Source organism: Mus musculus, chromosome 9 (assembly GCF_000001635.26).
Source record: "Mus musculus strain C57BL/6J chromosome 9, GRCm38.p6 C57BL/6J".
NCBI lineage: Eukaryota > Metazoa > Chordata > Mammalia > Rodentia > Muridae > Mus > Mus musculus.
In genome coordinates, this window is record NC_000075.6 from 29,009,588 (window position 1) to 29,023,354 (window position 13,767).

The 13,767-nt window shown below is 41.4% G+C and overlaps 1 protein-coding gene across 9 annotated transcripts in view; it reads right to left on the reverse strand.

Annotated features, from left to right (window-relative positions):
• Nucleotides 1–13,767, reverse strand: part of Ntm (neurotrimin) — a 968,521-nt gene that overhangs the window by 14,839 nt on the left and 939,915 nt on the right. For 8 of the 9 annotated variants that reach the window (NM_172290.4, NM_001357598.1, NM_001357597.1 and 5 more), the window contains 2 exons: nt 4,540–4,674; nt 2,514–2,634 (listed from right to left, as the gene is read on the reverse strand). In NM_172290.4, the coding sequence (NP_758494.2) occupies nt 2,514–2,634; nt 4,540–4,674 (256 nt within the window). Of the gene's footprint in view, nt 1–2,513; nt 2,635–4,539; nt 4,675–6,045; nt 6,463–13,767 lie in introns of those variants that run through there. The other variant, XM_006510211.4, reaches the window with a different exon arrangement.

Consider the following 13,767-nt stretch of genomic DNA (forward strand, 5'->3'; position numbering starts at 1 on the left):
CCCTGGCCATGTTAGCTTCTGTGCAAGTAAAATGATGGGCTTGTAGGACCTGCTTTGCTTTGTAGTCTTGAAAGATTCCTCTAGGTGTCTTCCTTTCTCAAAAGCTAAGGTCAATGAATTGGTGTGAGTCCTCTATCCTCACTGAAAGGCCCTTCGGCTCTGTGAAATGGCAGGAGGTACCCTGCTATGGGACCAGAGGCCACTGTTCTAGCTCCAGCTTGTTTCATACCAGTTAATTTTATGAAGGGGTGCTGTCCAAGACTCACAGCCAGGGTGAGAAGCTTCTGTGAGTTTTATAGGTGCGGAGCCCATGTCCTAGCTTGGCAGTGATCTAGATAAAGTAAGACATCTTCCCATCAGAACCAAACTGTGAATTGGATTTTGGCTCCATATTAGGAAAAGATTTACCCAAAGCAGGTTCTTAACTTGGCAGCGCAGAAATGTCTGCATCTAACCACAGTGCAGGATGGCCATCAGCACTTTGCAGCATGTCACACCCCTGGGACAACACACAATACCCCCTTAGGCACTCAAGGATCCCCCATCCCTGACTGCTAACCATGTTAAGTTTCTTAAAGAAGCTGTAGGCCGTTCAGTGGCTACTGTCTCTGTGAGGTGTCAAGGGTTCCTAAGAATAGAACTTCATCTCCTCTTCATTTGATTGGCAGCAGACTCAGGGTGAGGAAGCAAACTTATCAGTCAAGAGAACCCCCCAAAGTCATCTAGAAAACTAACTGTCCCGGCCAAAGCCTCTTCGATTTGTGGTGGAATTCTGCGTGTGTCAGTGAAAATGAAATGGGCCTCAGTTGTCATTTACTGGAACAGATGTCATGTTCCCTCTGAGACCTGAGGCCACAGTTGCCTTGTAGCCTCAGTGGCACAAAGAAGAAAAGCTGTGGCAAGGAACACACAGTAGAAATGTTCTTGGCATGATCACTGCTGGGAGGACAGAGAAACCTACTCAGTGGGAGAATGATGGAAATGAATAAATGAGCAAAGGAATTAATGGACACAGAAAAATCAGTGGGAAGAAGCAAAAAGAAAGATATAAAAAAGATCTTAAAGAGGCCACAAAGTTGCCTGAACCATGGTCTCCTTGCCAGCCAGCATTGGAGCACTGTCTCCCTTTTTCTTCTGGCTAAATGATGACAGAGTTTGTGGCCTCTGCTTGGAGTGATGTTTTGCCTCAACACACATTTTTTTTCTATTTTCTTCTCACATTTTGAGAGCTTGTTTTGCTTCTTTTTTTTCATATCAAGAATTTGAACAATAAAGTTCTGTGGCTTAGCACAGAGACTTCAATAGTGTTCTTAAACAGAGGCAAATCATGGGACTATAAGTCTCAGTTTCTCTTTATTACTATAAGAAAGATGTCGGGGGGAAAAGGATTTATGTTTTCTTGAATGAAGGAAAACAGCCAGCTCCATTTCTTTCAGTGGCTTTGTCCACCTCTTTCTGCCTTAGTTCTAACACACCCCACCAGAGGCTGCCAGGATGTGTCCTCAAATCCCCTGCAGTGTCCTTCACTGAATGTGGATCTTATGATGGAATGACTTGAGTCTAGATAAAATGTAATTTATTGACTGAGGAGCTAGAAGATAGTGGGAGGCCTTAGAGACTGCATGAGGAAACAAAAGCCAGTGACATGAGCACCAGCCCTAAGGTAAGAAGATACTTTCCTTATGGGGATGGCCCCCATGGCTCTTGCTCAAACTTTCTTTGTGGTTTTTGATCCCTGTCTTCTTCCCTCTGCTCAACCATCCACAGATCTCCCAGGACTTTCTTGTACCTCCAGTGCCACCACCTCTGCTCTTATGACAATATTCTGAACACAGACAGAGCATACACATTTATTTGTTGTTCATCCACCTCCAGATAGCTCTTTGATAGTAGTAATTGTCATGCTGCCTGGCTATGCGGAGTTGCTGACCCCTGCACTGACATGCAATTTGATAACTCCTCAAACTGATCATCTTCAGGGACTCACAACAAACGTCCCTGTGATGGCTGCGACAATGGCAAGGAAGGGAACAGTCCTGACTCTTTTCTCCTACAGAGAAAGGACAGCCTGCACACAAGGGAGGGTGCACAAAGGTCATGGGCCTGTGCACAGTGGCACTGAGCACCTCAGGGAGGAAAGTGGAGACCCTTGATGGGCAGGCAGCTTGAGAGCCCCTCCTAGAGTCAATCAGAATTCCTTAGGCCTGGGAAAGTGTTAAAAATAGCTCTCTGCAGAATACATTATTTTCTAAGCTCACAATGTTGTTGGTGGCTTTTGTTTTCTTATTTTTGCTTGGCGAAATTATATTATCTTTCAGACCTGCTGTTTGATGAGTGATAATACAGAAGACGACATCAGAACCCTCGCTGAGCTTTTCTTAATTTAGAAAGCCTTGCTTTCACACACCCCTGCCCCCCATACCATGTCAGGAGAGGATTTCCCAAGAATTAAAATTCGATTGTCTGCAATTGGGAATTTGGGGGGGGGGGTTGATGAAGGAGAGGATGGGTACCTTTTGTCATCCTTGAACCATTGAAATTCTGCTGAAGGGACTGCGGAAGCTTCACACTGCAGAGTCCCCTTCTGCCCCACGGGGACACCTGTGCCCTTAGCTTCTGAGATGTATGGTGGATCTACAGAAAGAAGATGGCCCATGCAATTTAAAGGTACACATGAAAATAAAAAGTAAAACGCTGGTTCATTCACAGGTTTTGTTTCTTACTCCCTGTGCCCCATCCACCGATGTGCATCATCGGACTGCTGTGTGGCTGTTGCAGAGAATGGGGATAATCTGGATGCAGTTTTAAAGGAAGTCATCGTTTTTCAGCATACGTTGCTTCTCTCGGTACTGAGGTTTAGCTGTCAGCTCTTGTGGTACAGTGCCTCTTTATAGGCTTTCAACTTTCATAGGAAGACTCCCACCCATCAGCCTTACACTCCGTGGGGTGGCCCTCAGCACCTTTAATCTTCCTCATGGAATTTCTGTACACCGGGTTCTTGCCAAAGTGTATGACTTCAAACTATTCAATTCCCACCTACGACTCGGTTATAACTAATAATATTCATGGAGAGTTGCCTGAAGGATATACACACCAGCCCTTCCCACGGGCATTCTGAAATGGATCCCGTGCTAAACTAGACCTCCTTGCTTGGTCTGCCTTCATTTGAAGTCTTCACTCAGCTACCTGTGGCATCCCAGCAGTTTGCCCTGATGGGTATTAAAAAACACAGGCTCACTAAAATTGCTGCTCTGTTTGATGCGGGGACATTGTACATGGTATGTGGACTGTATTGGAAAGTGTCAATTTGCACAGATCCTGGGGAGAATTTTCTCTGGGGTCACAGTACTAGGACAAGCAAGGTTTCGCCTAAAAGAATCACTTGCTTTTATCTTGGCAGATGATGCACATCTTACAGTAGATGACCTTTCCTTTGCTTTAGCATTGTAAAGACAGATTCTGAATATGAACCCTGCAGCCGGCTGCTTTATATTTCATATGTCATGGGCTAACTTCCCCCTTTTACTAATTTCCATAATATGTTTTTATTTCCTTTGCTTTTACTTTTTTAAAAAAATATTTTGAGTCAATAACTGTAAATAATTTCAAGGTTCCTTAAAAATAAACTTTAACTAATAGGGACACAGGGTAGCAATGTCTTACTTTTACTACTTAAAGTGTTTCATAACATCTAGGTTCAAAATGGAGCGCAAATCAAGACACTACACACCAAACATTAATCGCAGATGCCCTTCCCCTCTCCCATCCCACCCATGTTTAGGGGAAGAGGCTTTTATGCCGCTGGTCTAGGTTATATTCTGTTGTAAGCAAGAACTTTCCACAGGTCATAGGGAACCAAGTCAAGGCACATAGCAAGGAACTCAGACAAAAAGGGGTGAGAAATTGGTAGAAAATTCATGTAGATCAATGTCAGGGAGAATGTAGAAGGTTGAGAAAAGGAAAGTGAAGTGGCCTTCAGAGATTTTGCATTTTGCTTCTGTTAGTTAAAAATAATAATTTGAGATTTTCTACCAATTTGCATTTGTACTTATATTGAAATTGTAGTCTATGTACCGCAACATCTTCATTATGAAAGGGCTGAGATACAAAAGGCGTAGCTCACACAGGTGAAGTCTTTGTTCTAGCTCAGGTCTCTCTGCCTACTGAGAAGATCTGTCTGGGAAGGTTGCCACTCCCTCATGTAATTAAATTACTGGAAAACTTTGAATTTGAAAGTACATTTATATAAAGCATGCATTCAATGCCATTTATTGATTTGCTAGTCATGTATGAAAGTTTGGTAATATATAAAGTTACTCTCAACTACTTTTAAAAAGAAGGGTGGCACCCAGGGCTGTGAAACAAAACAACACAACAGATGACTTTGGACTCCCGGACTCTTTAGTTCTTGAAAGCAGAGAGCCGGAAGTGACGCTGGGTCCTTCCGGTTCCTCTGAGGGCTGGTTCTTTGCTGCAGTCTTGGTAGCAGGCCACCCTCGCACACTCAAGGAGTGGGGTCGGTCTGGCAAGGCCACTCACAGTTCACGGTGACCTTCACTCTTCGTACCACTGGTGCCGCCACGTCGTTGGAGGCGCTGCACTCGTACTCGCCTGACTGTTCCCGAGTGATGCCCTGGATCTCCAGGTACTCATCCTCACTCACAAAGCCAACGGCTGCGGGAGAAAGAGGGAGATGTAGTCAGTAGGAGGCAAAGGCACAGGCCTCTCTCCAGAAAACAAGGTATGAACCACTAGCACCCTGAGAAATGTCAGTTTGTCAGCTCAACATTTTAGGAACTCTACAGAGTCTCTCTTTCTCATTCCTTATTTTGTTCCCTGCTTTCACACCCTCTTTCCCTTGGCTGCCCAGTGTCCCAGCCGCAGTGTTTGTGATCCTCCTGAACTCATGTATGGAGAGAATTAACTGGATCTCCATAAGTGATTAATAATTTTGACATTTACACTGCTGGGATCATACCACGTGGTCCAGCTCTAGGACTGGAGCAGGCATCTTAACTCTTTCTGACCTCCATGCACCATTTAAAATAAGCTTCTGATCCTAAGCTGCATATTGCCAGCCTGGGCATGAGTCAATTGAGGATACTGCATAATGGTTACACACACACACACACACACACACACACACACTATACAGGAAAAACGAGCAGTGAGACAGATACAGCTAAAATACCTTTGCTTTCACAGTAGACAAACAGATAGGTAGATACCAATTTTCCAGACATTGATCTTCTGGAACTCTTAAGCATAAACTCAAATTAGAAGCCAACATCAGGACCACCCATGCAATATCCAACCACAAGACAAGCAGAAGGAAAGAAGTAAGAATTCATGACTACAAATATTGCTCTATCACTTAAACTTTCAAAAATTTTATTTCTCTTCTCTAGGGGGAAAATCATTAATATTAAGGCCATATCCATATCACGTCCTATACATAATGTATAGTCATGAGCATCCAGTTATGCAAAGACTAAGTCCCAGCTTGATCTCATATACCCCAGGCTGACCTCATATACCCCAGGATAAGCAATAGACTCACTATGTTACTTAGATCTTGCACACATGATCTTGTTGCCACCTCGCCAATGACATGATTACAGGCATGTACCACCACACCTGGCTGAGCCCAAGACACTCAGAGAATCTAAATGTTCAAGTTCTGTCTTAAAGCTGCCCTGTGTCTTCATTACTCTGACAATAGAAAGTAAGGCACATGCGGTTTACCTCCTGTGATAACCCTCCCTTCAGTGTTTAATGAAGATAATGAGAATGACAGTATCCTAAAGTAGGATGCTTTATAAAAGGCAAGCAGAAGGGGCATTAGGCTCAGTCCTGGGACAACAGACTGACAGTGGGATTATCTCTAGGAATGGAGAAACACTTTGCTAAGTGTAACACACACACACACACACACACACACACACACACACAATAGGTCTGCTAACTCAAAGAGTTACTGAGAGCTACCAAGAAAAAGAACACAGGACACATGAAAACATTTGGAAACTCGCATGTACTGCATACCTGGTGATGCTGTTAATCCTAAATACTTTAGAGAGGCACAGAGGGAGCTGGCATGAAACTGCATATCATGTGGACAGCCCGAGAAGTGGAAGAGGGACTCTTCGATGTAGGCCATTTAAAAAAAATCCCTCCATAATGTCACATGTTTCTGTTAACCCAGAACATAAAACCAATAACTAAGAAATTAGCATAATACAAAGCATTATGCTCCTGGCGTGTAAGCTGTAGCTGTACATGACAGTGCTGTCTGCATTAGTGTCATGACAACAGTAACAATAGCAACCGCAGCAACCATAATAGAGAAATAAACACATCCCACTATGTTGTAAGGAAGGGCCATCACTGTCCACTCTCCTGAAATTTTTTAGCCACAATAATCTTGTGCCACCATCCAGCGTCACCATACTGGCCCAAAGCACTCATTTACATATAGTTAGGCCTTATGGAATCGTTACTGTATGACTACCAGCATTTTTTTCTATTTCCTTTGAAGAAGAAAAGAAGTGCCAACTTCTCATAAAAAAAAAAACAAACAAACACTAAAGATATTAAATCCACAAGATGCAAGGATACACTGACTAAGTAGAAAACAGAGTTCACAGTCTAGCCTTGAAGACCATGATCTTGAATTCTCCAAAGACTCAAGAAGCAACTGTAAGAAACTTCTGTATCAGTGTTGTCATTTCAGGCTAATATACTCTTTACAACCTTGGTTGAGGAAGAGGAGAGGAAGTGAGAAGAGATTCCAGTAAAGAAATCGTGATTCCTTTTGCATGGCTGTTGTTTATTTAGTATCAATTCCAGGCCAATGTTTGTCAGATCTTTTCGCGCTAGAACGCTATAATTACTGTGCAAAGCATCTCAGAGACCAGTGTCACACTTAATATTCCCATTAATTTTAAATGGTAGTCCCTGGTACATATGTGTGGCAATTGGTGTCATATTTTAATTAGGCTTGCCCTACACCATCTGAAATTAATAATAGCTCAAATTACCAGTGTAATTTATAAATTAACAGTGCCTCAGCATTAGGAAATAAATTAGCTCTGGACAGCTGGTTCTGGGTTGGGCTCCACTGTCACTCTGATAATTGGTGGGACTTTGGGTCTTTCTGGGCCAGGTAGCATACCACCAAGACAGAGAAACAAGAAGAACCAGTTATCTTTGGACACTTCTTTTCTCCAATTCATGTCTGTGTCTTTTGGTTTTTGTTTTGAATCTAGATAGGTGATCTAGATATGCTTGCTGTGATCACACTGGGATTATCAGAAGCTGAGCTGTGGTGAACTTAATCTGTGGACATCAAAAAAAAAATAATGTTAGGAAGGAGTATAGTCATGAGCTGACATGCAAGCTGGGAAATGGTCATTGGCATCAAGAACTCATCAAGTATTCTGCAAGAACATGGTGGGTAGGAGTGACCGTGAAAATCCATCTATTCTTGCCAAGCAATGTGTAAGGAAAGAAGCAGATGGCTTAGGATTTAGGCAAGGCATGTGGTGTCGATTGATCCAAATATTTAGGTATTCAAGTCATACAAATACCAAAGAGACTTCATTTTTACCATCATAGGTGCTCAGACAAAGTGAGAAACTGAAGAACCCATATGATTCCATCGATCCCAGTAAACAAGGTCTGGAAAAAGCAGTTCATTTGCATCAAAGAGGGTTATAAATTTTACTTTTCACTGCTTTCACTTTCTCTTAATGGGAATTTTTCTTTTTTTTCATTCTTTTCTTTCTTTTTTTTTTTTTTTTTTTTTTTTTGGTTTGTTTGTTTGTTTGGTTTGGTTTTTCGAGACAGGGTTTCTCTGTATAGCCCTGGCTGTCCTGGAACTCACTCTGTAGACCCGGCTGGCATTGAACTCAAAAATCTGCCTGCCTCTGCCTCCCAAGTGCCAGGATTAAAGGCGTGTGCCACCACTGCCCAGCAGAGTCTTTCTTTACTAGAGGCCTACATGGAAAGAAATTGGGCTGAAAAAGTACAGAAACAGTAATCTAAACTCGGAAACTCCAGAACTGATGTTCCTATTGCTATCACTTATGCCAGACAAGAGTAAAACCTGCTCAACTGAAATAGAAAGTTTTAGAATTTTCTTTCTTTCTTTCTTCCTTTCTTTCTTTCTTTCTTTCTTTCTTTCTTTCTTTCTTTCTTTCTTTCTTTCATTCTTTCTAAGTTCTTTTTTTTTTTTCCTAACATCATTTACTCTCTGGCTGTAAATTGATCAGGGCTTTATCTCTAGTATGAAGAGCTTAGAGAGAATACAGGAGGAGGAAAAAACAAAAACAACTTAACTGAGCATACTTTCTAAATTGCTACAGGCTTCTTAAGAGGGAAAAAGGCAAGGCACTTGATAGCAGCCAACTGAAGAATCTCTTCATGATCAATAGCTGCTTGTTTATGAGTTGGCTTTCTCTTGTAAAGAAAATGCATCCTTGGGTGGGAAGGGCACTCATGATCCTAAAGTACTTCCCTCATCATGGTCCAACCCTTCCAACATCACAAGTGGATCAAACATATGCCTGTGCCTTACTGCAAAAGCACCCCTGGAAAGGAACACATCACACGCTAGAGTTTATCCTGCATTGGTGTGGAGAAGACGGTGACAGACAAATCACCTTTGTAAAGAGCAGAAGTTGAGACTCACACAACATTAACTCTGTACCATCTAGTTCCATAATGCAGTGAGTTAGCTAACTGTACCTGCGAGTTAGATAACTTCTCTTCACTACCAGTTTGTCTTTAGGAGATTTCAGAATAATTCTATGTACTTTCAGTCTCTCTCTCTCTCATCTCTTTCTCTGTCTGTATGTGTGTTTGTGTGTGTGTGTGTGTGTGTGAGAGAGAGAGAGAGAGAGAGAGAGAGAGAGAGAGAGAGAGAGAGGGAGAGAGAGAGAGAGATTGGAGTGTGGGAATGTGCGTGTGTGTGTTGTATAGAAGTGTGTTGTGTAGAGGTCAGGAGTTGATGGCAGGTGTCTTCCCCAGTCATTCTCCATCTCCTGTATTGTGCCTGTGTTTGAAGCTAGCGTTTACAGATTACAGGTAATCTATCCATCACACTTCAGGGATCCCTGTTCTTTGACTACCACAGCTGTCAGGGTCTTATGTGATTGCTGGAGATCCAAATCCAGTGTTCATGTTCATGTGGCAAGAACTTTATCTACTGAACCATTATGGCAGCCCCTCCTGACTTGTAGTCAAGGACTGCTACTTCTCATCTTAAACAGATTCAAAGATGATGAGCCTGCCCTTCACAGATGGTTCTATCTCTTGTCTGCCTAAGGAAGTCACACCTCCATCTCATATTCTGATTTGTCCATGAAAATTATATAATTTGACATGAATTGTTCCCCATCAAAAGGATGCTTATGATCTAGTTATCAGTCAAATGTAACTCTGCATAGGCCCTCACTTTTCCTTTCTTCTTTCATTTATCTTTTTGATGTTTTGAGGGGGGGAGTTCATTTTTTTATGGTAGAATGCCCCCAGTAAGATAGGACATGCCAAGGATTGGCAGAAAACACTGAAGCTGTGGTAGGGAAAAAGAAGACTTTCTTCCCAAAGTTGTTAGTGAGAGCCTAGACTAACAAATGCCTTGACTTACATATCAAACTATCCATAACTGTGAGATACTAAAATTTGTTCTTTATGTGTAGATTTTTATATCTATATGCATTCCAGAGACATTGGTATGTGCCCTTTGTTAATTACTAGAGGGATTAGTCAAAGCATAGCTATGTGGATTCTGCTAACATATATAGATCCAGAGTCTCCTGAGTTGAGGACTTTTTATAGTTTTTCAGGAAGTTATTTTATGCAGTCACTGAACCTGTAGCTTTAATGATGTTTTATAACAGTTGTGGGCCACACTTTGACCTTTTATTTTTTCCAATGTAGTTGAACTTTGTACACAATAGGAGCCAGGTCATGGATATCAGTGGCTTCCAATGCATCTAGAAAACTAGTTTACTTGATAGTTTGTCAAATACTTATTGATATCACGATTGATTGGCTTGAGTGATTATAGTGATTTCATGACCCAGTGACTCAACAGGTTGTATTCAATCATAAAAGTTCCAGTACTACATGTGGCCTATGTACAGCCCTGGGGTAGCTCTGCTTCTAAGGCAGAGTTACTTCTGCCATTTGTCTTTTGTATGATATTTATATTTTCTGACTTTAAAAAAACTGTAATTCCTATTAGTGTTTTAGGAAAAGATTTTCCTTAAATATGTGACTTCAGAAGGCTTATGAAGCGTTTAGTATAATTTATATCTAGTCTTGGAGCCAATTATTTCCTCAGAGGAATGCATGCTTAATTTAAAACTGTAGCTCAATGAGTAGGTATGAATTATCTCACAGATAATGTTTCACAGCCAAGTTTTCAGGAGCATAGCTACTTCATTAAGCAATGTGACAAGCAAAGCACTAAAAATGAAGCCAACAGGATCAAGCTCACTGTGATCTGCCCCTCCCAAAGCTCCAACCAGAGCCCATCACTAGCCACAGTGCTGATCTGGGAGGCCTGCTGCAAAGGATGGGGCCAACCCAAGATCTGGAGTTCACAGATTGGGTGGCAAAACTCTCTTAACTGAAAATAATAAGAACCATGTTATTATTTTTATCATACCCGAGAATAAATTTGTCAGGAGGACAGCTGTAGCTATTGGAGGGGATACAGCTGACTCTTTGCTTAATATTTTTATGGTATGTATAGCAGCTGAGATCAAATCAATGGGCCACAGGAATTAGAAAAATATAGAACCCAGAATCCCAACGTCAGAAGTGAGTAGGAATTATTTTTAAAAATTAATGCCAACACAGAATTTAGCAGTGCCAGCTAAAGGCGAGAGGGCTAGAGCAACCTACTAACTATTGAGACTTCTCATCCCTCAGTCTGCATCAGGGCAGTTCTGAAAAATTCAGAGTGGGCTTCAGGACAGCTGCTTAAGTGAGCTGCCACCCACCCTTTATGACAGTAAGTGAGCCTGCACAGTTTGGTGTCTACACTGGAGGAAGCCACTCTCTTTTCCCACTCTGAATAGTAAAGTACACAGAGACACCACAATAGAGGCAAGGTTCTGGGTACCAACTTCAAGAAGCTAGAAAAAGCAGTTTTACGTGGGAATTGAAGAAAGTGATCAAAACCATAAACTAAAGACAGGCAGGGAGACAGTCTCTGTGACTACATACTGGACACTTCACACTCTACTACATGAGTGTGCAGTGTAATACTGGAACCAAGAGCACAGATTAGGGCAATGTAGGACACAGAAGTGGTCCATAACCTCTGATGATAGGGTAGGCAAGGTTGGGGATCATACTGGCCCTTCATACAACCCACATAGCAATAGGTACAGTGGGATGAGACTACCAATATTAAACATGTTTGCACAATATGGAATTGGTGATGAATGATTTATAGTCTACATACCATAAAAATCTTAAGCAAAGGAACAGCTGTAGCCCCTCCAATAACTACAGCCATTCACCCGACAAATTTGTTCTTGGGTATGATAAAATTTACAACAGGGTTGCTATTATTTTAGGTCATAAGAATTTTACCACCCAATCTGTGAACTCTGGAGCTCTGTTCACTCTGTCCTTTGTTGCAGAATATATTCTGATGGCCTCAGATGAGGCTGGAAAGAATGAGTGAAGAGATGCTGAGACTATAGGGAACACTTCCAGGCTTCAAGTGAACAGCCACAAGTTTGGATGCAACTCACATCCTCTGGATTGCAGTGGACGATAGCATCTGTGTGGTTGAGACTCCTCTTCCAGAAGATGGAATGTCACTTGTCTTACAGGATAATTGTAGGCATGAAATGAGTGCATAATATGGGCATTCCCCTCAATGAATAGAAATACCACACCTACTAGTTTCAGTGGTATGAACTAAATTTGGGCACTTTAATATAAAAAAGCAAGGCAAGCAAATCTCAGCTAAGAAATGAAAGAAGGTCAGATATCATCTTTGCTGGTAGGGATGTAATAAACTCTACAAAGGATTCATCATATATCCCTTAATTAGCATCTCTACTCTTTCCACTTAAAATAGGATTTGATTTACAAGAAATACAATTTCTCGGGATCACTTCTTCTTAAAAACAAATCAAGTATTGTTGCATATCCCAGGTAAGTCTGCTTGAGGGCTTGAAAAACATTCTGAATTCACAGCTAAGAAGAAAATGTTAAAGATACATTTACACATATACACACATTCTTCTCTCTCTCTCTCTCTCTCTCTCTCTCTCTCTCTCACGCTCGCACACACACACACACACACACACACACACACACACACACACACACGCTCAATTTTCCTCTAGATCTTGATCAGGGGGCTGACACAAAAGAGAATCTGATAATCTCTGCCAGAGTGGGCAAATTTAAAAGCTGTCTTTCATAGAAACTGTTCTGGAAGATTTCAAACTGATTTTATCCCACGACAAACTGAGGAGTAAGCCTGAAAAGACTGGATGAGAAAATTACTTTTGCTATCAAATACAGGGACAATCCTTAGAAAGTGACATATGCTGAACTGTTCTAAATGGCTGGCTTCCATCTTTAGGGGGACACTTCCTTAAACAGGTTACTGCTGGTTACCAGCCAGCTCATGTCACACAGTGCATGTGTGGAAACATCTCCATGGCATTACCTATGTGCCCTCACCCAATTTCTAGCTAACATGGATACTTCTTGTTCCTGGGAAAGTCATTTTAACAGTTCTTGGTAATTCCCTTTCTGTTGGATGCAAAGGTATTAATTATGTTTGAGTTCTTCAGGGTTTCATCTATGTATGGGATGTACACAGGATGATATTTCCCAAATAGTTTCATTGTTCAGTAGAACTTCTGCTTGTGAAGGCAAACAAAACTCATAAAATTAATCTGTTAACCTGATCCCATCATAAAGCAATATAAATTCAATGCAAAATGTGAATTGATTCCAAACATATATTGCATGTGTAAATATAGATATGCATACATATCTGAGTAAAATGCCAAGGATAGGTTCTCCGTATGCTAAAATTCATTAGATATTTGGAAGTGAATGCACATATATTTCAATGTTTATGAATATGCATATGCAAAGTGCCATATTTTAAGGTATAAAGAGTAAAAAAGTAATTTCTTTGGTCATTCAGATTGGGGAATTTGAGAGAATGAATTAACTCTCTATAAAAGAGAAGCTACAACCTAAAATGTTTGTGAGAAGGAGCCCTTTGTATTCTTCCCTGGAGTCAGGGTCTGTTTATTTCTTAGCAAAAGCCAGTCTCTAATGATAGGGGTGATTGTTTTCAGGACAGGTGAGACTTCTGAGTCTACTGGGTTCTATTAGCTAGGTGCCCTTCCCATGTTCCCCGCTTGGGGACCTGCCAGCTGAGTTCAGCATGCAGGCCTTCCATTCTGGGTGATGCTATCAAAATCAAAGAACACAGCTGGATGTTTGGAGTTCTCAGCTTGATGTCTGGAACCTGAATATTTGCAGGAGTGCAGCTGATGGCTGCTAAAAAAATAAATAAAATATAAATAAATAAATCAGCTTTTGATTTGTAAAACTCAGCCAATTTGATCTGAAAGACATTGATGGGGGGCGATAAATATAGAAGCCGGCAGTGGCATGTCATCTCAGGCTTTAGGCATTTGCTTTGCTTCTTTCTGACTCTCTTGAGACAGGAGTCAGTGTAGAGTGTTGCAACAGAAGAAAGACTGAATC